The sequence below is a fragment of the Leptomonas pyrrhocoris genome, assembly GCF_001293395.1.
Source record: "Leptomonas pyrrhocoris isolate H10 chromosome Unknown, whole genome shotgun sequence".
Taxonomy (NCBI): domain Eukaryota; phylum Euglenozoa; class Kinetoplastea; order Trypanosomatida; family Trypanosomatidae; genus Leptomonas; species Leptomonas pyrrhocoris.
This window is the reverse complement of record NW_015438390.1, coordinates 125,470-149,629: the sequence shown is the minus strand read 5'-3', so window position 1 is coordinate 149,629 and position 24,160 is coordinate 125,470. Positions and strand designations below refer to the sequence as shown.

The window sequence follows — 24,160 nt, the reverse complement described above, 5'->3', positions numbered from 1 at the left end:
GTAGGCACTGCGAGTACCCCCCCCCCCACCACCACACACCTACACCAAATCTGCATCCTTATTCAGCATCGCCTTCTCCACCGACTCCGTGCCGTGCTTCGAGCTCTCATTGAAGTTCTTCTCCTTGTCCGCCTTGTTCGCGCCGAACCAGCCAAGCACCTGCGTCATCGGGAACACCGGCAGCAGCACACGATCCCACACTTCATTCAGCAGCTCCGCAAAGGCGAGGTACATCGCGAGACACCCGCACACGATCCCCTCGTACCCGGCCGCCCGCAGCGCCGTCGCGTTGTTCGTCATGTTGCCGCCGCCGAGCAGCAGGAAGAGCAGCGTGACAGTCAGGAAGACGAGGAAGATGGCGACGTTCATGCGGAGGGTGCAGAGGGTCATGAAGAACAGGTACACCCCCCAGACGATGAGGTAGGCACCGACGAAGTACTCACTCGAGGCCTCGATGCCGCTCCACGACTTGAAGCTCGCGTTCGGCAGCATCCAGACACACACAAGGGTCAACCAGAAGTCTCCGAGAGTCACGAAGGCGACAGCCGCGAAGGTGTTGCCGCGCACCCACTCCAGCAGCCCCGTGATCAGCTGTGCACCGCCGCCGAAGCAGATGCCCATGCCCGGCACGACGGTGTCCAACTTGAAGTGGCCGGTGTTGTGCAGGCTCAGCAGGATCGTCGTCATGCCGAAGCCGAGGAGGCCGACGGGACCAGGGTTCGCCCACTTGTGCGGCTTCGTCAGGACCGCGAACTCCAAGTCCTGCAGCTCGCGGAAAAGCTGGCGCTTCGCCTCCAACCGCTGCGCGTGGCGACGGGGAGGGCGACTGGCAGGGCACGGCTGACTCGGCGATGAGTTCGCCGCCGCCGCCTCGTATGGCTGCAGCGGACGGCTGTCGTTCGCGTCTTGGTACTTGGCGTGGAAGCGGCCAAGGTCGTGGTTCGAGCTGATTGGTTGGCGGCTGGGGTCGTCGATCCGCGGCGCACCGGTGGTGGCGGTGGCGGTGGCGTTGGTGGCCATCTTTGCTGTCCTTTTCTCCTTTTCTTATTTATTGTATTCACGCAAGCAGGCAGGAGATAGAATCACCGCAGAGTGAGAGAAGCGGGGGTGGCACGAGAGACGGGCAGGGGCGTGTGGGTGCTGAGGCAGCCAGAAGAGAAGGACCTTCACAGGAGCAAGCAAAGCAAAAGGGGTGAATGGGCGATGTGCAGGACTCACGGGGGAGCGTCGACGGCCCGGTGAGCAAGCGCGGTCTTCTTCGATTTCCCGCCGTCCACAGAAAGAAGTGGGAGAGAGGGGGAAGAGAGAAGGAATCGCGAAGAGACGAAATGCGAAGGGAAGGCGATGATGTGGACAAGGACCGAATGGACGGCAACAATGCAGCTCTCAGGCGCGAGGTTGAATAACAGGCACACACGGACACGGACACGCTCCTTCAAGACGCCAAGTAGGAGGGAAAAGAAAGAAGAAGGCGAGTGAGCGAGAAGAACGATGACGAGGAAGACGAAGCTGAGTGATAGTTTTGCAGCCGGATTGAAACTCACGGAAGCGAGGCGATGGGGGAGGGAGAGAAGGGAAGTGGCGGTGTTGCGTGTGCGTACCCCGTTGAGTGTATACAGGTGCCGAAGGGAACTACGTGAGACGTCCTCGTGTGGCGAGAGCAGGCGAACTACGGACCGTACCGAAGGCCAGAAGAAGAAGAAAGGAAGAAAAAGTGCAAAGGCGGAATGGGAAGAGAAAGGGTTGACTGGCGGTGGCGGTGGTGTGCGTGGACAGTGAGGATGGAAGTTGGTGAATGGTACGTCTTTCAAAGGGGTGTTCGGGGAAGGGTGACAACGAGGGAGGGAGGGAGAGAGCTCACATACACACGCGACTCACGAGCATCTGTGCGGCTGTGCAGTGGCTGTCACAAAGAGGGACGAAAAGGAAAAAAAAAAAGAAGAAGGAGAAGAAAACCCGCAGCGCTGTTCTTTCCCTTTTTTTCATTTTTTCAGGCCTTCCTTGCTGTCTGCCTTGCTTCCCGGAGTGTACCGCACAGGAGGGCGTGTGTGTGTGTGAGCTCTCTCCCTCCGCGCTGCAGCCACACAGCTCTGCGTCACACGGAGAGAGAAAGAGAAAGCGCCGGAGGAGGAAGAAAACCAGCACAACAACCAATACAGAGGAATGCTTCGTTTTGCTTTCACTGTGCGGATTTCACAGCTTACGTACGAAAGAGAGAAATCGAAGGAAGAACACAGAACAGGTCAACACGTCAGCAACACACGAGAAGAAACGCCTTTTGGGTTTTGGCTTTGTATTATGTCTTCTATGTTTTTCTTCTTAACGACAAGAAGGAGCGGAGTAAGGCGCTGGCGTTGACCTACTGCCGCACCACGTGTGTGATTAACTACTACAAGGAGAGAAATAAGAAAACGAAAGGACTTAAAACCCGTTGCAAGATATAGACGAAGATAAGCGCGTTTTTTCTTTTTTTGGTTAAATCAGGAAATCGAAAATAACAGTGCAGGCATCTCTCCTCCTCCTCCTCCTCCTCCTCCTCCTCCTCGCTGCTGCACTTCGGCGCACATACACACATAACCAGGTCTTTTTATTCCCTCTAAAGACATGGCTTTCTTTCTTCAATTTTTAATCAGGAAAGAACATATATATATATATATATATATACATACATACAAAACAAAAATACCGTAAGAGGCTAAAACTTCCACAGAACACATACCCCCACGCACCCACACACGTTCGTTGGGCTCTACATGACAGGAATCCTGCAACTCCAACTCAAAAGAGTATCTTTCCTTGACCGAACAACAACAACACCGTTAACAATAGCAACCCGAAAAATGAGGTATTCTATGCACTCAACAAACCGAAGCACCACGCGTGTGCGTGTGCGTGCGTGTACGCGAGAGCCTTCTCCTTTTCTTTCCTTTTCCCTTTAGGAGAGGTAAGCGATCACCGTAATAACAAGAACACTGTTATAGAGCACGTAGAAGTAGAAGACGAAGCCTATTCTTTATTTGAAAAACCAAAAAAAGAAAGGCGGAGGCGCCACCTTCATCCCGTCTCGCACGTGCGCGTTTTCAAAGAACACGAAGAGAGGAGCGCGACGAGGTTTCTCTTTAAAAAAAAGAAGAAAAACAAAAACAAGGCTGGTGTGAATGCAGAGAAGAAGAAAATAGAAAAGACGTGATATTCTTTTGCATCTCCATCAGTTACCTTACAGATACAGTGTACGTTACACTAGTTTTTAATATATATCGATTAGAAAGAAGGGGCGTTCGTAAGTATTTTTGTTTGTGTTCTCTTTGATCTGCCGTTCCGTAGAAGTCGCGGCGGTGGCCACAATCGCAAAAAGACTGGGAGAGGAACTGATATAGAAAAAATAAAGAAAAAAAAAGAAGCGGTGCCAGCGAGCTAAGCGTAAGGGTGTTCAAGCACTTAGCCGGAGAAAAGAAGAAAAACAAGACGGAGTCAAGCGAGCCTGTTGCTCAAACAAAGTCTACAGCTCTCAGAAGGAAAGAAAAGAAGGTAAAAAAGGGATAGAGAAGGCGCGAGCCGCAAGAGTTTCTTCGTGGCCGTGCCGTTCTGATTACATTTTGTTTTTGGGTTTTTGCTGGCGATTTCTCTGCCTTGATAATGTGGGGATTGTTTTTTACGAGTCGCTCTTCTAAAAGAAAAGAAAGATAAAACAAAAATAAAAGAAGGGAGAAGAAAACAAACACGAACGGCCGTGGACAGCGGGTTTCCCGTGAGCAGCCGCGTTACAACGCGGTAGTGGCACGCACCACCAAGCGGGACCCGAATCGGTGCACCTTAACGTCACTTAACCAGCAATTATACAAATTACGCCGCGCCTGTCTTTTTTTTTTGCCTGCTACCGTTGTCCTTCTTCGCTTCTGTTTTGTTTTCTCATTGTTTTTCCTTTGACGTGAGAAAGGAAAAACTCTGAACATAGCGGAAGAGCAAAGCAGCAAACACGAGCACGAGCACGAGACAAACAAAGGTGCTTATTACTATTAGGAAAACGGTGGGATACGCCATCATAATTGCGCCCCCCCCCCCACCCCCACCACACACACACGCAGCGAAGACGCCGACATAGCAGCAGACTCGAAAATATAGATGAGAAGCACAAGAACGCGCGGTATTTGCGATGTGGATCGTTCGTCAGACGGGAAGAAGAAGAAGACTCACCGTGGCTTTACGCCAAGGGCAACACGTCCAGGTCCTCTGCGTGTGTCTTTACCGCCACGTTCTCCGCCTCTTCTTCTCCTTCGCTTCTCTTCTTCTTTTCCTCCTCCGCCGCCGGCGTCGGTTCCTTCTTCTTGCCGAAGAGTGGGGCGCCGTCCAGCAGGTTCGTGATCTGAAACACGGGCACAATGGGCATGTCCCACACCTCGTTGATCAGGCTGGCGAAGCACAGGTACCACGACACTGCTCCGCTGATGATGCCGAAGTAGCCGCCGGCGTGGGTGGCGGTGTCGTTGTTGCCCATCAGCCCACCCGCCAGGCAGAGGAAGCACAGCGCCGTCGTCAGCACCTTGAGCAGAATGCACAGGTTCATCCGCAGGGTGCAGAAGAAAAAGATGGTGGAGTAGACTCCCCATATCGCGTAGAAGGCGCCGACGAAGTAGTCGCTCGACTGCAGGACCGGCTCGGCCGTGACGAAGGTGGAGTTCGGCAGCATCCAGATGGCCGTGATGGACAGCAAGAAACCTCCGCAGGAGACAAAGGAAACGTAGGCGAAGGTCGAGCCGTGCACCCAGGCGAGCAGCCCCGCGATCAGCTGCACCGTGCCACCGAAGCAGATCGTCATGGACGGGACGACGGTGTCGAGCTTAAAGTGACCGGTGTAGTGCAGGCCGAAGAGGATAAAGGTGATGCCGAAGCTGTGCAGACCGACAATCGCCGAGTTGGCACGGCGCGGCGTCACCGAGGCTGCTTGGTACTCCCAGTCGTGCAGCTCGTGCAGCGTGCGCCGCTTCTCGCGGATGCGCTCCACCTTCTTTTGTTGGTAGTTCGGCGCGTGCGGGATGCCGCTGCGGTCTTTGCCCTGGGTGGTGGACTTGATCGGGCCAACCCCGACACCGCTGCCGGGTGTGGGGCGCGGGTACTTTTTCAAAAAGTGCTCTAACACCTCCTCGCCTGAGAGGGCCCGCATGATCGATTCGCCGATGACGGCGGCCTGCTCATCGGACATGTGTGGCTGCTGCTTGTGCGGTGGCAGTGCGGTGGCGTCCGGGCTTTTATTATTGGTGAGCACGTGCGAGGGGGCGACGGCGGCTTCCGCATGTGCGTGTGCTGGTGCGGCCGGCTCGTGGTTCTCGTTGACGTTGACCCGACCAGCGGCGTCCTCATCGTCGTCGGTCACTGGGGAGCGACGGCGTGCGTTGCGAGTCGCGAACACTTCTTCGCCTTCCTCCGACACGTGCGTGGTGCCAAGCGTGAGCTCCTCGTCGTTGTACATCTCACTCTCTCGTTCTTAAATGTCTTTTATATTATTGAATAAGCTTTCTAGAGATGTGTGCACTTCTCTCTTCTTTGATTGCTTGCTTGTGCTGCGAGTTGGTATGTGCGCTTCTATGTGCCTCCGTTGATGAATACCTTGTAATAATAGAGGATATATTAGTTATTGAACGGGGAGAGAAACGACGAGCACCTCGCAGAAACAAGCGCGCAGTGTCTTTTTGTTTTATTTTGCGTTATTGATTTGCACTTGGAAACAACGACACAGAAAGAGGCGCTTCTTACGGCGGTTTAGAGTTCGTTTTGATATTTTAAAATTAAGGAATAAATTTATATATTTTTTGATGATACAATGGTGCTCTTTCTTTGGCGGAGAGATGGATGTAAAGGAACGGCGACGGTGAAGGGGCGGTGAATCACAAAGATCGCGGAACGGACTTCAACGGATGCGCGTGTTTGGTAATCACAATCATAATAATAAAACAATATAAAGGAATCACAAGGGACATGTACAGAAGACAGGAAGGGAAAAAAGGGGGAAAAAGAATGGAGATGTTGAAGGGTCGGAAGTAGAGAGAAAAGACAGATTCCACCAACCAAAAAACAGCATCAGCGTGCCTCACGCACACGCACCCACACGGAAGAGAACGCTGGTAAGAAAGCGGACGATGATGACACTCCGCAAGCAAACGTTAAACAGCAAATAAACAACAAAAAAACAACATTGTGTGACCTCGCGCCACAGCAATCAACGCGATCGCCGCTTTCGCGCCATCCCCTCTTATTTTCTTGTTGTCGAGCTGCTACGGACGTGTGCAGATCACCGCACCTTTTTTTTTTGTTTGAGGCGGGCCCGTTGCCGGCGTACACGTAGATCGACACACACACCCACACACCGCGTCTACCGAGAAGGTGCGTCTGCTCGTATCACTTCTTACTTTCTGTACATATATTTATTTTCTAAACATTCAGTGCTTTACTTGAGGAGAACTCGAAGATATAAGTTGTAGAAAACAGCATCAAACACAAACATCAATTAGGGGAAAAAAAAGAAAAGGTGCATACACACAGGGACAAGGAGAAGAGGTTCAACATATATATGTAGAGAAGAGAGAAATGATAAAGGGAAGGGGTTCTCTGATTCTCAAGTCCGTCGGAGATCATCGCGCTGGCAGTGGTGTGGGGAAAAAAAGCAAAACAAAAATTAAAAAAAAACCAACAGAAGAGGAAATGAAAGAAGGCGGTCAAATATATACATATATATATATATGTGTGTGTGTGTGGGTGTGATTGTGTGGGGGAGAGAAGAGGAAACAAGAAAGATGGCTGAACGCAGCTGTTCTCCCTTCTCCCTTTCTTCCTTCTTTCAAGAGAGCTTATTCGCACTTTGGTGCTCTGGTGAATGCAGCGAACACCCCCCCCTTTCGGTCTTCCTTTCTGCGACGCATTCTGCTTCCGTTTCTTCACAAAAGAAAGAGAAAAAAAGAATCAAAGAAGGACAAGGGAGTCGTCATGAATGTGGTCGCATCGATAGCAGTGAAAAGAAAACTGAATTATATCTATTTATATATATATATTTTGCGTCGAGGAAAGAAAGGATCGTTTTGCGTGTATTTTCCTTTTTAAAATTTCCTTTTATGATATATATATATATATTAATATTAGTCGGCTGCACAAAGGAGAACACAGGGCAGGCCAGAACAAAAAACCAACAAGCGAACGAACAGGAAAATGAAGAATGAAAAAAGAAAAGAAAAAGAAAGTACCAACAGCCAAAAGACGTCTCTTCATCAACATCAACAAGCAAGCAAACAAGCAGACATCAACACGCGCCGTCACGCAGCCACTTGTGGCGCTTACCGTTCCCATTCACGTGCAAAGAGGCAGGCGAAACGAAGAAACATAAAAAAGCCACGAGCAACAGGTAAAGCTGCTGTCCTGCTGGAGATCACATCAACGAATCAAAGAAGGGGATTCTATTGGAATTGAGAGAGAGAGAGAGAGAGAGAGGGAGAAGGAAAACTCAGAAGAAAACACGAAGAATGCAGAGTGAAGAAGTCGATTTTTGAAAATAAAAATTCCAACCCTACCCCCCCCCCCCGCCCCGGGAAAAAAGAAAAGTGAAAACAAAACAAAACCCCCAAAACAACAAAACAAAACCGCGCTCGTGGCTTTTCTCTCTTTCTTTATTTCTTTGAGTTCGCGCATAATACTTTTCTTGTCAGTTTCTTCTTCTTTGTTTAAACCTTTTGCGTGCCGTTCAACCAGGGGGAAGAAAAGAGAAGTATCTCCATAAAACCAAAAACAACATCAACAAGAGTTGCAGGGGCGGGATAGAAGTAGCTCGCATCACCGGCCCGCATCACCTCCTTCTCGTGGTCGCACACCACCACCACCACAGCAACGAAGAACCAACGGGAAACCAGGGAAAAAAGAAAAGGGTTGTTTGGCTTTCCTTTCTTATAGCTTTTTACGATTAGGATTAACTGCGTAGATGAACATCTTCTTGTTTGTTTCTCTTTATATTGAGGAAAGCGTTCTTCCGTACCCACTTGTTAGTACTCCAGAAGGGTAGCAAAGTATGGCACGTTACTGTCAACGAAAAAAAAAAAAAACCACGTATTAAGGGGAAAACAAAATAAAAATAAAACCGGGACTATACATACACGTATATGTATGATCGCTTGCATCCAGCAATTTAATTGATAAGAATTTTGTTTTGGTGTTTTTGCCTTTATATATATATATTTTTTTTTGAACGAGAACGACAGGTGGGTCTTCACTTTTCCTTTTTCCAAGGTGCTTAATCCTGCTTCGTCTCCTTGGGTTGCGCGTTCGCCACCTCCTCCTCCTCCTTCTTCTCCTTTGCCGCCTTGTTCGCGCCGAACCACTCCAGCACCTGCGTCATCGGGACCACCGGCAGAATCACGCGGTCCCACACTTCATTCACCACCTCCGCCACGCCGAGGTACATCGCGAGACACCCGCACACGATCCCCTCGTACCCGGCCGCCCGCAGCGCCGTCGCGTTGTTCGTCATGTTGCCGCCGCCGAGCAGCAGGAAGAGCAGCGTGACAGTCAGGAAGACGAGGAAGATGGCGACGTTCATGCGGAGGGTGCAGATCATCATAAAGAAGGAGAACACACCCCAGAGGGCGAGGTAGAGCCCGACGAAGTACTCATCCCCGGCGGCGACCAGCGGGGAGTCACCGGTCGTCACGTTCGGCAGCATCCAGACACACACGAGGGACAGCCAGAAGGCGCCGTAGGAGACGAAGGCGACGTACGCGAAAGTGTTGCCGCGCACCCACTCCAGCAGCCCCGCGATCAACTGCGCACCGCCGCCGAAGCAGATGCCCATCGCCGGGATCACCGAGTACAGGCCGAAGACACCGGTGTTGTGCAGGTTCAAGCAAATCGTCGTCATGCCGAAGGCGAGCAGGCCAATTGGGCCGGGGTTCGCCCACTTGTGCGCCGCCGCCTTCGCCTGCTTCGCCTTCAGCATGCGGATCTGATGATCAAGGAAGGCCTCCTCGTCGTCGCTGTCAGATTCGAAGTAGCTCGTCGCGCCGGGCCGATCCCCCATGCTGTCGTTCAAAGCGACCGGCGCTGCCGCCGGCGGGGCGCGGTTCTGGTCCTCGTCGAGGTAGTCGAAGCTGCGCCGGCCGGAGGGTTTCTTACCGGTGTGGTAGCTGAACTTCCCGGTGGCATCCCCCTGACGCTGGTCGTCGCCCTCGCCGGCGAGGTAGTCGTAGCTCGCGGCGCTGCGACGCGCCTTGAGCTTGCCGCTGAGGTCGTGCGCGATGCTGCCGTGGCTTTGGAGGGTGTGGCCGAAGGGGCCCTGCTGAGGCAGACCGGAATGGCTCTGGGTGTTGTCCTGGACGGCGGCGGTGCCAGATGAGTGGTGGTGCTCCTCCGTCCTGTCGAGGTTCGTGTGAGACATGGCTGCTGCTTCTGTTTTTGTCTCCTTTTAAAAAGGAAGTATTCGTTGAGAGGTTCCCTTTCCGGAGTGTCTCGGTGTATGAATGCGGTTGGGCGAAACGGAGTCGTCTCCTTTCGTATTTTCCTAGAGGAAGAGTTAACGGAGGGAGTGTGAGTAAGAGCGCCACTTCGCAGTCGTGACCGTTCTCTCGTGCGATGAGCGGTGTAGTTACGGTGCTGTTTTCTAATCTGGACTTTCGTGCGGTGGTGGCGGTCGTCGTCGTTGTCGTGTGCGCACAGAACTACTGAGAATGAAAAGTTGGAAGTCGCGGCGGAGTGTTCGTGAGCGAGCGAGAGAGAGAGCGAGAGCGAGCGAGCTATGAGGTGGCTGCTTGATCTGAGAAGATGAGGAATACATATATGGTTGATATGTGTATTCACACGTCAGCGAACAGAGCAGGATGGAGCAAAGGAGGAGGAGAGAGGAGGATTACAGCAGAGCGAAGCCGCGGGTTTGACACCGTTGAGGGAGAAAACGAGGAGAGATGAGAGAGGGCTGACATCAGCTGGTGCACAAGTACAAAACAAACAACCAAAACACACACACACGGCAAGGCAGATACGCCGCGCCACCGCGTGGGAGCAACGACAATACGGAAGCAGTAGCCATCTACTACAGCAACAGCACATACACACACACACACACTCACCGGTCTCGACAGCAGAGCTGCCACAGCCGTCGCAACAGGGGCTTCTTTTTGGCTCTCGTTGTTCTTCTACTTTCTTTTCCATTCCTCTCAACCACTAACCCTTTCGCGGATCGCTGCGGGAAAAGATACCGCTTCTCCATAAATTGAAAAATAAAAGCAAGTACAGAAATAGAAGAGAGAGAGACGCGAGCACACACTCACGCAGAAGCTTTTCCGGTCTGATCGAGCAGCAACGGAGAAGAAGAGGGAGATGTACGGCGAGCGATCAGAGCAGTTCGAGCCGGTAAAGGTGGGAGATCTATATTCTGCTTGTACTCTCTTTCAATATATATTTATGTATATATATTTTTTTCCTTCGTACGGGACTTATTGTGGGGAGCGAAAGTCTGACTCCCTCAATGAAGCATCGCGATACCTCTCTCCCTCGCCCTCGTGGTGCGGCTCACGCGTCTCTGCACGTTTTGTTTTTTTTTTAGTTTCTCAGAAGTAGAAGAAAAAGGAAAGAGAAGATGCTGATGTGCGATTCTCACTCCGCCGCCGCGCCAAGCTGGCGCAAGCCGACGCTCGGAGAAGAAAAGCAGCGTCATCAGCAACAACAACAAGCGGCGAGAGCTTGTTCAGAGAAACAGAAGAAGACGTAAATAATAAAAAAAGATACATAGCAATAACAAAGGAGTCTGTTGGGGGCATACCGTTTCACCCACAGCTTTTCACGTTGCTCTCGGTGATGGATAAAAAAACAGCAAATAAAAATACTAAAAAAAGTAAGGGAACGATAGGGAGACGTTTTGGTAATCAAACGTGTTTTCGCAAGCAAGAGACACAGAAGAGAAGAAAGGTCGTTCGTTCGCCTCCAAAACAAAGAAAAAAAAGTTCAGAGAAAAAACTTCAAAAAAGATAATAATTGTGTGATTCGCTTGCTGTCGAGACACTTCTGACTTTACCCCTTTTTCTTCTTCTTCTTGGATTGTACACCTCTGCGCTGCAGAGCATTCGCCCTTCTCAGATTTTATTCTCCGGGACTCAAGTGGGCACACACACACACACACACACACGCAAACACACGCGTGCTTCTGAGTATGCGACGTTATGCAGCTCCGCGTGCGAGAGAGAAAGAGAGAGAAGCAGCAGAAGAAGAAGATGAGTTTTACAAGGCAGGGAACATCAGCGTGTTTTTAAATTGCATATACATACATACACGCACAGATATATATAATAGAGATTTAAAAAGGAGAGGAAAGAAGAAGATAAACAACGAACAAAGGAAGGCGTGTCTTCCCGCAGTTGCTGAGAGGGCTCAAATGTTGGGGCACGACGCGCGCCTCGAAAGAGCCGGCTCACAACGAAGAAAAAAAAGCCAAACTCCTACAGCGACGGAAATACGGGTGAACATACCAAAAGAAAAAGAGAATGCTGTTCGCATCCCTCGTCGTTGCTGTCGAGGAATGAACTTGTCGTGACGTACATCCGCCTGCAAAAGCAATTAAAAACAAGAAACACACACCAGCCACAACAGCGAGGAAGAGGAAGAAAAAAAAAAACACAAGGGAAAAGGAGAGAAGCTGCAACGATCCATGTTTTGGTTGGTTAGAGGAGAGAGGGGGGTAGGGGGTAGGGGGTGGGAGGAGGTAGAAAGATCCTAGGAAAACGAATCAGAAGGAATAAAATAACAGTAATAGAAAAGAACTGCAAAACTAAGTTTTAAAGTTTTTTTTGGTTAGTATCATTCGTTTTGGAGTTTTGTTTTTCCTTTTTTCCGCTGTGATACTAATAATAATAATAATAATAATAATAATAATAATATGCGTATCGTATTCAGGTCGCTGTCCCTCACAATCACGCGTGCGTGAGAAGGCGACGGGAAGAGGCGCGTGCGTGTGCGCGTGTGAGTCTGTGTGTGTCTGTGTCCGTATTTGAGTCAGGGTCGTCTATATATATGTATATTCGGACGCTGAGATATGCGTGGGGCGGAAAGGAAACAGAATGAAAAACAAAACAAGTAAACCGAGGCCAAAAAACAAATTGCAAATGAGCTACACTATAGAAGACAACGTTCGCGCTCATCATTTGGGGGAGGGAGCCAGGAGTTGAGGCACCTAACAGCATATATATATATATGTCTATAGAGGGAGAGAGGTGGGCGCAAACAGAACAAGAACGAAACGGTCGAGCTACGGTCAATAACGTACTCGAACGACAATAATAATAATAGCAACAACAGTAGCAATAGGGAATGCATTATACAATTTTTTGTTGGTGCCGCGCAGTGACCCGCGACGCGGTGGCCGGAAGCTTCCCGTTTCGGGAGCCCCAATAAAGAAAACCAACAGACCAAACAAGGAAATTATGCGGGTAAAGAAGAGAAGAGCGTAGCGAGGTGTGGCGCCAACGCATAGCGCAGCACGAAGGAAGAAGACCATAAACATGTTGCCGGAGAACACAGAAAGTGGCGAGAGAGAAATGAAAAAGAAAACAGGAAAGAAAAAAACCAACGAAAACGAAATGCGGAGTTGAAAAGGAGACGCACGCACACGCACACGCACACGCACACGCATACGCACACGCAGAGATGTGCCACGCACGGGGAAAAAAAAAGTATTAGTGGGCCGACTGGCCGAACGCAACAACAACAACAACCAGGCAAAAGCAAACGATGATCGGGTTCTTGTTCTCCTGTACGAACCCCGCAACCCTTTCCATGTGTGTAACTATGTGGGGTGTTGTTGTCTCGCCTGATCGCAGAGCCCTTTCCCCTTCCTCTTCCCCTCATAGCAAAAAAAAAAAGAAATACGCGAGCGCATCCCACTGGCTTCGGAGGGTCTTCAAGAAGGGAGAAAATGGAAAAAGAAAGAAGGGGGACGAGAACGAGGCGCCACAACACCCACATGTTAATGCGAAGGAAGGCTGCGCGTTTTCTTTTGGTTTATTTGCTATCGTTATTTATCTGTTTTTTCATATCTTTTTTCTTCTTCTTTTTAGCTTTCCGGCGTCACCTTGTGAGCGGGGACACGCTCGCCCTCGTCGGTCTCCTCCTCGCTCGCATCGTCTTCCTCGTCCTCGGTCCCTGTCTTGGCGCCGAACCACCCCAGCACCTGCGTCATCGGGATCACCGGCAACAACGTGCGGTCCCACACCTCGTTCACCACCTCCGCCACGCCGAGGTACATCGCAAAGCCGCCGGAGAGGGCGCCTTCGTAGCCGGCTGCCTTGATGGCGGTCCGGTTGTTCGCCATGTAGCCGCCAGCAAGCGAAAAGAACATGAGCAGCGTGGTGAGGAAGACGAGGAAGATGACGACGTTCATGCGGAGGGTGCAGAGGGTGACGATGATGGAGAAGAAGGCCCAGAGCAGGTAGAAGACACCGACGAAGTAGTCGCTCGGCGGCGAGATCTCCGGCGGGCCGCCGTTGGAGTTGTTCGGCAGCATCCAGACACACACGATGGAGAACCAGAAGGCGCCGTAGGCGACGAAGGTCACGTACGCGAAGGTGCTGCCCTTAACCCACTCCAGCACGCCCATAATCATCCCCGTGCCGCCGCCGAAGCAAATCGAAATCGCCGGGATGACCGAAAAGCGGTCGAAGACGCGTGTGTTGTACAGACTGAACTGGATGATCGTCATGCCGAAGGCGAACATGCCGATCGGACCGGGGTTGCCGATGCAGCACTTGCCGTGCATCGCCTTCTTCGCCTCCAGCATGCGGATCTGATGGTCCAGTGTGGCGTCCTCGTCGTCGCTGTCAGATTCGAAGTAGCCGCCGTTGGCGTGCTTCGTGAGGCTCTCCGCCGAGGCCTGCGGGATGGGCGGGGCGCGGTTCTGGTCCTCGTCGAGGTAGTCGTAGCTGCGCTTGCTCGACGGCTTCTTTGGCATGTGGTAGCTGAACTTCTCCGAGATGCCCGGCGGACGCTGGTCGTCGTCCTGGCCGGCGAGGTAGTCGTAGCTCGCGGTGCTGCGACGTGCCTTCAAGTTGCCGCTCATGTCATGCGCGATGCTCTCGTGACTCTGCAGCATACGATTGAAGGTGCCTTTGGCTGGAAAACCGGAACCGTGCGGCTCTGCCGCGGCCGCCGCCGGCGGAGGGGCCTTGGCGATGGTCGTGTTTGCCGTGTCGAGTGTAGACTTGGACATTTCTCTCTTTCCTTGTTTTCTTTTTGTGGTTGGCAAAACAAAAGAGAGCGAGAAGCGAAGGCACCGGCACGTTGATGCGGGTTTGCAAAGCCGCTGCGAAGTCTAGGATCGTTCAAGGAGCGTGCGTGCGTGCGTGGATGCGAGTCGGGAGTGAAGGTTATACTTAGGGCGAGATAACCTGTAACGCAGGAGAGCGTTAAATAGCAATAATAATAGTAACAGAGAAACATACAGAGAGAGAGAGAAGAGAGTGATACAATGAGCGAGAGGGAGAGAGATGCAGCGGACGACGACGGGTGTGTTCAGGGGCTGCCGGAATACGGCGCTCATCTTCACACTTGTAAGAACGCCTACCGCTACTGCTGCTGCTGCTGCTGCTGCTGCTGCTGTCACGACTACAAGCACAAACTCATGCCTTTTCAAGATGCAACTCAAGAAAGTAAGAAGAAAATGGCCTGTATACACACACACACACACATGTATGTACGGCATGATGGGACGGTGCCGCACACGATATTTCCTTCACAGCTTTTAATTTCGTTCTTGTTTTTCTCTTTACAAACGATTGAATGAGACAACATTTGGTATCAACGACGTCGGTTCTGAAAAAATCAAAAAAAAACTTTTAATCGTATTCGAGGTTTACGGCAGTGATCCTTTCCCCCCCTCCTCCGCCTTTGCTCTCTTTATGAAGCTTTGCAGAGAAGTCCACGTACATACAGACAAAAAACAAACAACAAAAACGGTGTTGCACGCACATCACGTCGATGCACCGCTCAGCTGAAAATCAGACAACAGAGGAAGAAAAAGGAGAGAGAGAGAGTTCAAGTGAGTTTCGCTCCACAGCGAGGCCGCTGCAGTTAAGATTTACACTACTAGAAAAAAGAAGATTGTCAAAAAAGGAAAAGAGACGCAAAACGAAGGCGATGGATACATTAGTATTTTAACATTAAGTATTATGATTTGTTTTTTTGAGATGCTCCAACGAAGCGAGGAAGAATACTTGCGTAAAGCACACACGAGCCGTGCTCCTCAGACATGCAGGCGCCGTCAGACAAAACAAGAGAACCGTCAAACAAACAAACAGGAAACACACAACAGCAAAAAAGAAACAGAAACAACGAACCCACCTCGAAGCACCATGAACACCGTTTTTTTCTCTTCTCTATGTGATGCACGCCCGCATGGCAAATAGAGTCTTGATGAATTTCCCTACATCCTTTTTCTCTTCTGAGTTCATGCTTGCCTTACCTGAGCTTGACACCCATGGGACGGCAACCGTCTTGTCGTTTCTGACGTCATCATCATCATCATCGCCAAAACAATAGCAATACTACGGATAATAGTAATTACACGCCTGCATTGTGGGAGGAGGAACAACGGCGTGGTTAAAAAATGAAAAGAAAACAGCTTCATCTTGCAAAGACATCGAATGGCATGAATGAAGAGGAGAAACCAAGAAAAACGAACTATATTCATAAACATCGCTGTGTGTGCCCGTGCCGTGATGCGAGTCGCTGCCCCGCTGTCCTCCCCCCCCTTCACCACTCCGTGATTTTGAAGTTCTTCTGGAAGAAGAGCGGCAGGACACTGTGGCCGTAGATGTCACGCATCGTGAAGGCCATGCCAACGTAGGTGGCGAGACAGCCCTCCACAATCCCCTCAAACCCCGCCACGTGCAGCAGTGTTGCGCTCCCAATAAAGCTGCCGAGGAAGTTTAAGAAGAAGTTCAGCGCCACCGAGAAGTTCAGCAGCATCTGGACGTAGGAGAACTTAAAGGAGCTGGCGAACATCGTCGCGGCAAAGAAGAACCACAGCATGAAGAAGCCGCCCATGTAATGCGGCGGCGCGCTGCCCACCACGTTCGCGTTCTCCGGGACAAGATTCGTGATCGCCGTGGCCATCCAGAACGCACCGTAGGTCACGTCCAGCGTGCAGAATATGGTGTTCTTGTTCATCAGCTCGAAGAAGCCCCCAACGAACTGCGCGAGGCCGCCGTAGAAGCAGATGAGGCCCATGGTCGTCAAGTTCATCGGACAGATCCCGGCTTGGTGGACGTTGTACAGACATGTCGTGAAGCCGAACGCGAAGAGCGTCACCGGACCTGGCGAGCCGATGCGTGGGTTGGCCGGTGTGATGTCCGCAACGTACTCAGGCGGCTTGTACACGGCCGCTAGGCATCCACCCGCCGCCGCAGCACCGTCACCGCGCCCGCACGTGGCACAGGAGGTGGAGGAGAAGAACTTCCGCTCTTCCGCGTTGACGTCCACGTCGCTGTCATCCGAGCCGAAGGAGGCGAGGGAGGAGGAGTCACCACCGTGCGAGGCAGGGATGCGCACCGCTGCGGCGGCATGCTGTTGCTGCTGCGGATGTGTACGGCCACCGCGTGCGCGCCGCGGAAGCGGTTCATGCGTGTTTCGCGCGTAGCTTTCGGCCGGTGAGGAGGACGTTGCTGCGGCTGCCGCGGCGGCGCAGGGGGTGAAGGTGGTGCTCTGCAGCACGTACGTGTGCGCGGTGTTGTCGGCGTAGTGGTACACAATCTTGCACGGCTGCAGCGTGACGATGCGCGTTGTGGTGACCGTCGCCCCCGGCACCGTGACGACCGACTGCGGCGGGGCCTCTATTGGCGTTGTTCGGTCCAGCGGATTCGCGTTCTGATTACTGTTGCTACTCTTTTGGTTGCTGCGGGGATTTGCCGCGGCGGTGTCGGGAGCGCCAGCGGCTTGTGTGGTCTCGACGATGGTCCGCACAGGCGGCGCGGCAGCCGCCTCTACCGTCATCGGCGTCACGTACTCCGTAACATCCACGCTGTGGGTCTCGTGCGGAGGATTTGTCGCCTTACCGCTGCTGTGCTGGTTTAGATTCTCATTCGGTGTCGCGTCATCAAAGGCTGGTGGGTCCTGCGGCTTGCCGCTTGGTGCGGTGGCGGCTGCGCAGGGTGGCACATCGTGGTGCTTGCCGGCCGGAGCGGTAGGAGCAGGGACGGCGGGGACTTCCTCCTCCTCGCGGGGGTGGGGTGTGTGCGAAAACATTTGTTCTACAAAGAAAGAAGAAGAAGAAAAAAAGGAGATGCCCACGTTTTTCTATCTTATTATTATTCTTTTCTTAAACGTATAAGGCAGTCATACAGGTGTTTTCCTTTTCTCCCTGATTTGGAGAACAAACAACCATCACAACAAACAATAAAGTCAAAGAAGAAGGCGCGAGGGGTGGAGTGATAATGGAGGAAAAAAAGTGTTTTCCAATTACTGTCAGTGTGCTGCCGCTGCAATCTTGTGGGGGTTGACGAGGGGAAGGGCACATTCACACCTGTACAGGCAGGAGGCTGAGAGAGACCGAGCGGAGCACATCGGAATGAAAACGAAGAGGAGAGGATGGATGAGCGCTGTACGGAAACAACAAAAAACCCCTCTATGAATGCATCCTTGCTGAAGTGGGTTTTCCTCTCTCCCCTCCCGATGACTCGAGTTGTTCCCCCTTTTTCCTTTATTTCTTCTTCTCCCGCGACAGCGGCCACCCGCTGGTGTATTTGGCATCCGTTCTTTCAAACAATAATAATAACAATGTACATAAGTAATAGCCGTATATATATATATATATATATATATTTCATTTCACATCGTAAACGTACTATCCTTCAAATACTAGGAACCTCCCCCCTCTCTCCATCCAATAACAACAAGAAGAATAAACTCTTCATTCTCTCTAACGTGTTCGGCGTGTCGTGTTACAGAAATAAACAAAACAAAAGTGCATGTGAAGAGAGGGAGAGATAGAGAGAGAGGTGAAGTGGCAGAGGAAGATAAACCCGCTACACAACAAGGCGCGTTTTTTAATACTTATATATATATAATTTTACTTCTTGAAAAGAAAAGTTCACTGGATTGAGCGTGTCATTCCCCCTAAAAAAAAAAATAAGACGGGGTGGTCAGAGAAAACTGCGGAACAACACGAAGAAAGAGAAAGAGAAGAAATCATTTTCGTTTTTACTGCCCGCCCCCATAGAAAAAAGAAAAGAAGTTTGTTTTGTATTTGCTAAAAATTATTTGGTAATATATGTATTATATATGTATCCTACATGTGTTTTATAGTTATATTCATTTGCTTTGCCGTACATCATCCTTAGTTGACGACCAGGAAGCAGCAGTAGTAGTATAGTGCACCACGACTGTTGCTGCTTCACACACACACACACACGTGCAGTTAAAGAAAAAGATAGGAAAAGGAAAGAACAGAGAATACAAGAAGAGAGAGGAAAACAGAAAAGACGAAGGAGAAAGATTGAGATAATAATAATAATAATAGTAGTAGTAATAAATTCAAACGGTGCTCTATGGTACGTCGAAGAATTACAAAAAAACTCCCACCACCACCAACACCAACAACAACGGCGGCGGCGGCGGCGGCAGAGGCGAGAAGAGACAAAAAGAAGAGAGAAAAGTAAGTAGGAAACGACGAAAGAAAGAAGGGGAAATCAACGAATGAGCGGGGGGAGGAGAGAACGAAGGCGGCTGCCGCAGTACTTCTTTTTGTGGTTTGTTGATTGGTTTGTGATGGGCGCAGTCCGTTTTGTTCTTAATAACTTTCCATGTTTTGCGCTTGCGTTCCGCCCCCTCCTTTTCCTCCCCCCTTTTCTTTTTCATCTTCACAGAGGAATTCAAATCGTCATCATGAGAACAAATCAATTAGTGGACAAGAACAGTAATCTTATAACAAATAAAAATAATAAATAATAATGGGGATGATAAATAAACCAAAACATCGACGACAACGCCCATAATAAAAAGAGAACCACAGAGACAGAGAGAGAGAGAGAGATAGAAGAGAAAGAAAAGAAGATAGCGATCCAATTCATTAAAGATCCGTCTTGCCGAGTTCTCCCGTACAAACGCAATCGGCGATGATGTTTTTTTTTCCAAGTTTCCATTTCCAAAGAAAAAAGGGAAACCATTAAACTACGACAACAACGTACTCGGTAGTAGTAGGACGGAAAAAGCAAAAGCCAGAAACAAGCAAGATAGAAAAAAGAAGAAATATACATATGCAGAAACATCTATATGTATCCAGTTGAGTTTTCTAGTTGAATTGGCGGCGTAGATGCTAGAGGAGAGGAGAAAGAAAAATCATCTGACCACCACGATCACGCAAACGACCCAGCATTGCGCGTCTTCGACATCGCCACGCCTTGCTGAGGGGCGTCTCCTTTCTATGCTTACGCTTTACGATCCCTCTTCGTCTACGTAGTTACTACTCGTATATATATATTTTTTTTTGTGGTTGTCTTCGGTGTTCTATTTCTCTTGTGTGCGTGGGTGTGCACAGGGATGAATCTGACGAGGACGGCATCCATCACGCACGAAGAGAGAAAGAAGAGGGAAAAGATAAAACGGAAGATAAACTTAAAAGAAGAAAGGAGGAGGGGCAGAGGGATGGGTGGTGGTGGTGGTGGTGGTGGTGGTGGTCGGTGGTGGTCGGTGGTGGTTAACAGATAAAAACGATAAAGGAACAGGAAGTGTATTTCTCACAGAAACGGAGAGAGACGTGTCCACACGCAAAAGAAAGGAACGGCACCGACAAATGCAAAACACAAAGAGAAAAGACCCCACAGCGACAAGCGCGGGCGAACACACACACCCACACCCACACACCAGAGAAAAGCAGTGCACGACTTCATGAAAGAGAAGAAAGAAGGAAAAGACGAGATCATGAAACTTAACAGCGCCAGCGCGCCACTTACGACCTAAACGAACACACCCCTCACACCCAACCACAAATAAGAAGCAAACAAAAAAGAGAAGACTAAAAATAACAAAGATAAGCAAATAATAATAATAATTGATTCATCACTAAAATACGCTGATGCGTGGACCTTCCCTTTCACTTTTCTCCCCCTTTTTTTCAGAGAGAGAGAGAAAAGAGGATAATCATAAAAACAAAATGAAGTAATCATCATGGCAATATTGAAAACAGTGTTTTTCTTTTGGCTCCCCGGCGGCTTACGCGTTACCAGACCCGAAGACACCCGTCGTTGGCAGGAATTTGACCATCGTGTCTCGCCGGGACGCCGGTGGCGGCGCCAGCGACGAGGCCGAATTCGAGGCCGAGCAATTCACCAGCGCGTCGTCCGCCGAGGGGGGCGTCAGTCCGTACTCCTTCAACCCCGACGAGCCCAAAAGGTCCTCGCCGCTCGACAGCGTCCGCAGCGAGGCCTCCTCAGCAGCGGCGAAAACGCGGCCCTCCAACCCCACCGGGAGGACGGAGTAGAGATGCACCGGCTCGGCGATACCCTTCAGCGCGCGGCAACCAATGTCCGTCACACGCGTCAGCGCCGCGACGGTGGTGAAGGTGTGGGCGGAGTCCTGGGAGCTACCGAAGTCGCTCTTCCGCGACTTCATCTGCTCCCGCTTCAGCGCGGCGCCGAAGTAGGCCAGCTGCGGATCGGTCACCGCCACGCCGCGGGCCTCCTGCGCGCGCACCAGCTGCCCTAAGTGCTCCGCGAACAGGCTGTTCACCGGCACCTGGTCGAAGTCCTCCTCCGTCTGCAGCTGGGCGTACGCCTCGTGGCTCAGCAGCACCTGCCCCCCGCACGCCGCCGCCTCCACCCGCGCCGCGCAGTTCACGCTGGGCCCGTAGTAGTCGAAGCGGCGGTGCACGCTGTCGTACACGGCCGACGCGTCGGCGCAGTAGTGCACGCCCACCCGCACCCGCAGCGCGTCCTCGCGCCAGCACGCCGGGTCGCCGGCACCCTGCGGGCTGTCGACCATGCGGAAGTCCGGCGCGCTCGGCTCCGCCATCAACTCGAGCTGAATCCCGAGGGCGATGTGCAGCGCCTGCGTGACAGTGTTCGCCGCGATGATGAAGGAGTCACCGACCGTCTTCACCTCGTAGCCGCCAAAGTCTTCGATTAGGCCACGAACAAGCTTGTGGTGCAGACGCACAGCAGCGCCCATGACTTTTGGATCCGAGTCCCAGAGTCGCGTGCTCGCCTCGATGTCTGTAAACATCAAGCAGAACGGCGTCTTGCCGTCAGGGGCGCTTCCACCGTGCCGCTCGTGCTCACCGCTAGCGGGCTGCGCCGTCCAATACCCCGTGATGTACACAGACCACAGCTCCTGCAGCACCGCGCGCACCACCACGTTCCACATGCCGGTCGAGGCCATGTAAGATTCGCAGGCGTCGAGGAAAGGTTCCTCCAACTTCTTCATCACGTCCGCGTTGAACTCCGCGCCGTACTCCGTGAAGAGGCTTTGGATGCTGAGCTGATCGCTGTAGGTGATCGCGGCCGGCGCGCCGCCGTCCGCGACGCTCTTCACGATGCGAATCAGGGCCTCCATCGCGCGGTGCGCCGTGCGCAGGTCCTCAAACTGCTGAAACACCTCCAACTCCGGGTACTTCGCCACGGCCTCCCCGTACGCCGTCTTCAGTAGCCGGTGAAAGCCGCCGCGGCACTGCAGGGGGATCAGATGCCGGAAGACGGCCTTGATGCGCTCCGACCACACACACAAGCGGCGCTGCGCGTAGATCTCCCCGCGCTCGCTGCTTGCCCCGCTCACCGCCAGCTCAATGGTGGTCTTCCAGAACATCTTCCACACGGCCACCGACTCCTTGTACGTGGCCGGCCCCACGAACTCTGCGTACACCTTCAGAAACGCGTTCCGCATGGCAACGTAGTGGCTCTCCCGCAGGCCGTAGAGGTTGTGGCGGGCGCCCATCTCTCCCATGATGTCCATCAGGTCGGCCGGCCGCGTAAAGGCCACCACGGCGCGGCCGATCATGTCCATAATAATCAGCGACTGCGTTGAGAGGTCCACATCGTAGAACAAAACACGGTAGGCCGGGTTGTCGTCCAGCATGCGCTGCAGCACGGTGCGGGCAAACTCATCGAAGCGCTGCTCGTGCAGGTCCATCCACGTCTCGACGAGTGTGTAGAGCGAGGCGCAGTACTCCTCGACGCGCTTCAGGGCCATTTGGCAGTCCCCCACGGCGTGCTCCACGGTCTTGAGCGCCTCCTTGTAGCGGCCCTCGACGGAGCGCTTACGCAGGGCGCGGCGCTGGTGGTGGTGGTCATCGTTATCGTCGTGATCGTGTTCATCCGCACCGCCGTCGTGGTGGTCTGCTGCATGCATGTGCGCGTGGTTGGTGGATGCTTCGGTTACGGTCGTGGTGGTTGTCGGGACGGCAGCAGCGGCGAGTGTCGTCGCTGTTTGGGCTGCGCTCGTGGCTTCGGTTGGCGTGCCGTTGACCCCTACGTCGTTACAGTCCTTATTGCCCGCTGTCGCTTTCGAATGCGCTTCCAGTGAAGGCGGTGGTGCCTCCGTCGCCGCCTCTTCCGTTGGAGCTGGCGAAAGAGGCGTCATCCTGCGTGCCGCTGCTTCTTCCGACCTGGGGGCCAGAAATTTGCTCAGGTCGTGCAGAAGGACGAAGAGCTCCTGCTTCTCCTCTGACGTCAGTCCCACGTAGGGCTCCACATTCCTCTCGTTAGACGTGGGGGCATCGGTGGCAGAGTTGCTGCTGCTGGGCTTCGCACTCCTCTTCTGCCCTGCCATGAAGGCGCGCAACTGCTGCTGCATCGCCGCACCTGCCCTCTTGTAGGAGGACTGCGACTTGGCACGGCGGGCCACCGTTTCCGAAGCACCACCACCACTACCACTATTGTTGCCGTTATTGGGCTGGTGCTGCTGGTGGTAGTTTGGCAGCGAGAAAACATGCGCCAGTTCTTTGCTGCTGTTATTGCTGCTGCCGCCGCCGTTCCCCCTGCCTGGCGAGTGAATCCCCCACGGACGCCACAACGATGCCGAGCGCGCCGAGGTTGGGGGCGATGGGCCGTACAGCGACAGCGACGGCGATGGTGAAGACATCATCGGCTGCTGCTTCGTTGTTGCTGTTGCGGCGGCGGCGGTGGTGGTGGTGGTGTGGATGTTCTGGATTTTCGCAAGCACCGGCGACGGCGGATGCCGCCCCTTCGCGGCCGCCGTGGCGTGGTGGTCGCCCACCGGGAGCGGCGCGTTCACCAAGCTGTCCCGCCCGCTCGTCTTCGTCCGCGTCGCCGCCTTGCTGGACCGCTTGCGCGCCGTCTTCGCGTCCAGCGTGGATGCCGGCAAGATAGAGCTGAGTGGCGGACTGCGTTGCAGCAGCAGCGGAGACGACAGCAACGACGGCGGGGGTGCAAAACGCGATGATGACGGCTGCTGCTGCTGCCGCTGCTGCGGAGGAATGACGCTGGCGGCGACTAAGTTTTCGAAGTGCGTCATGTTAATGGGCGGGAGATGATGCGTCGCCTTGCGCGCGGTGGACGCACCACCGGCCGTGGCAGTGGGGCCGCGAGCACTGTTCATCAACGCTGTAAAACAACAACAGCAAACAAAGAAATTGGCCTAACAAAAAGAATGCAAAATAGGTAAGAGATGAGGGGGAGGTAAGAAGGACGCGAAGAGACAACACGCACAGGATGACTGTGACGCGTTGCACGCACTTTTCGCGGTGCGCTCGATGAGGAAACGAAGTACTAAAAAAAAAAACCCAACAAAAGGAAAGGAGAAAAGAAAGTGCGATGTTTGCAGTGGGGGGAGGAGGGGGGTGCGGAGTACTCCGGAAAAGATTCACTTGGCAATCAGAAAAAAAAAAACAAAGGAATATATGTTTTTAACGAAGAACAGACACAACAATTATGTTGGCTACGAGCGCCACGGTGGAAAGGAGAGGTGAACAGCGCGCGTAGATGCAGTTGAAACTCGTATATATATAAATGGTATAATAGAAGACGGGTTCCGAACTGTTCGTTGTCCTTGTCGGCGTTCCTTTTTTTGTAGTTTGTTGTAGGAGCTGCTGTCTGAGTTTATCGCACGGGTTCGGTCAGGATAGAAATCATTGTTATCTTCCGTGTAATGCGCACGTGTGTGTGTTTAACGATAAGGGAAGGAGAAGGGGGAAGGAAGG

At 52.3% G+C, this 24,160-nt stretch overlaps 7 protein-coding genes across 7 annotated transcripts; all 7 read right to left on the bottom strand.

The window, feature by feature from the left end:
* Positions 1-39: 39 nt before the first annotated feature.
* Positions 40-1,671, bottom strand: ABB37_09749 (hypothetical protein; the record flags this gene model as incomplete). Its single annotated transcript, XM_015809381.1, has 1 exon — positions 40-1,671. The coding sequence occupies exon 1, from the start codon at positions 1,018-1,020 to the stop codon at positions 40-42; it is 981 nt and encodes a 326-aa protein (XP_015652056.1). The 5' UTR covers positions 1,021-1,671.
* A 2,530-nt stretch (positions 1,672-4,201) lies between these two features.
* ABB37_09748 (hypothetical protein) lies at positions 4,202-5,905 on the bottom strand (the record flags this gene model as incomplete). The annotated part of the gene is made up of 1 exon (XM_015809380.1): positions 4,202-5,905. Exon 1 carries the CDS (start codon positions 5,465-5,467, stop codon positions 4,202-4,204), a length of 1,266 nt encoding a protein of 421 aa, XP_015652055.1. The 5' UTR covers positions 5,468-5,905.
* Positions 5,906-8,269: 2,364 nt separating this feature from the next.
* On the bottom strand, positions 8,270-9,786 carry ABB37_09747 (hypothetical protein; the record flags this gene model as incomplete). Its single annotated transcript, XM_015809379.1, has 1 exon — positions 8,270-9,786. The coding sequence occupies exon 1, from the start codon at positions 9,407-9,409 to the stop codon at positions 8,270-8,272; it is 1,140 nt and encodes a 379-aa protein (XP_015652054.1). The 5' UTR covers positions 9,410-9,786.
* A 3,286-nt stretch (positions 9,787-13,072) lies between these two features.
* Positions 13,073-14,404, bottom strand: ABB37_09746 (hypothetical protein; the record flags this gene model as incomplete). The annotated part of the gene is made up of 1 exon (XM_015809378.1): positions 13,073-14,404. Exon 1 carries the CDS (start codon positions 14,222-14,224, stop codon positions 13,073-13,075), a length of 1,152 nt encoding a protein of 383 aa, XP_015652053.1. The 5' UTR covers positions 14,225-14,404.
* Positions 14,405-15,765: 1,361 nt separating this feature from the next.
* Positions 15,766-17,373, bottom strand: ABB37_09745 (hypothetical protein; the record flags this gene model as incomplete). The annotated part of the gene is made up of 1 exon (XM_015809377.1): positions 15,766-17,373. The coding sequence occupies exon 1, from the start codon at positions 17,254-17,256 to the stop codon at positions 15,766-15,768; it is 1,491 nt and encodes a 496-aa protein (XP_015652052.1). The 5' UTR covers positions 17,257-17,373.
* A 1,532-nt stretch (positions 17,374-18,905) lies between these two features.
* ABB37_09744 (hypothetical protein) lies at positions 18,906-19,265 on the bottom strand (the record flags this gene model as incomplete). The annotated part of the gene is made up of 1 exon (XM_015809376.1): positions 18,906-19,265. One exon carries the CDS (start codon positions 19,263-19,265, stop codon positions 18,906-18,908), a length of 360 nt encoding a protein of 119 aa, XP_015652051.1.
* Positions 19,266-20,220: 955 nt separating this feature from the next.
* On the bottom strand, positions 20,221-24,100 carry ABB37_09743 (adenylate cyclase-like protein; the record flags this gene model as incomplete). Its single annotated transcript, XM_015809375.1, has 1 exon — positions 20,221-24,100. The coding sequence occupies exon 1, from the start codon at positions 23,557-23,559 to the stop codon at positions 20,221-20,223; it is 3,339 nt and encodes a 1,112-aa protein (XP_015652050.1). The 5' UTR covers positions 23,560-24,100.
* Between the last annotated feature and the right edge of the window lie 60 nt (positions 24,101-24,160).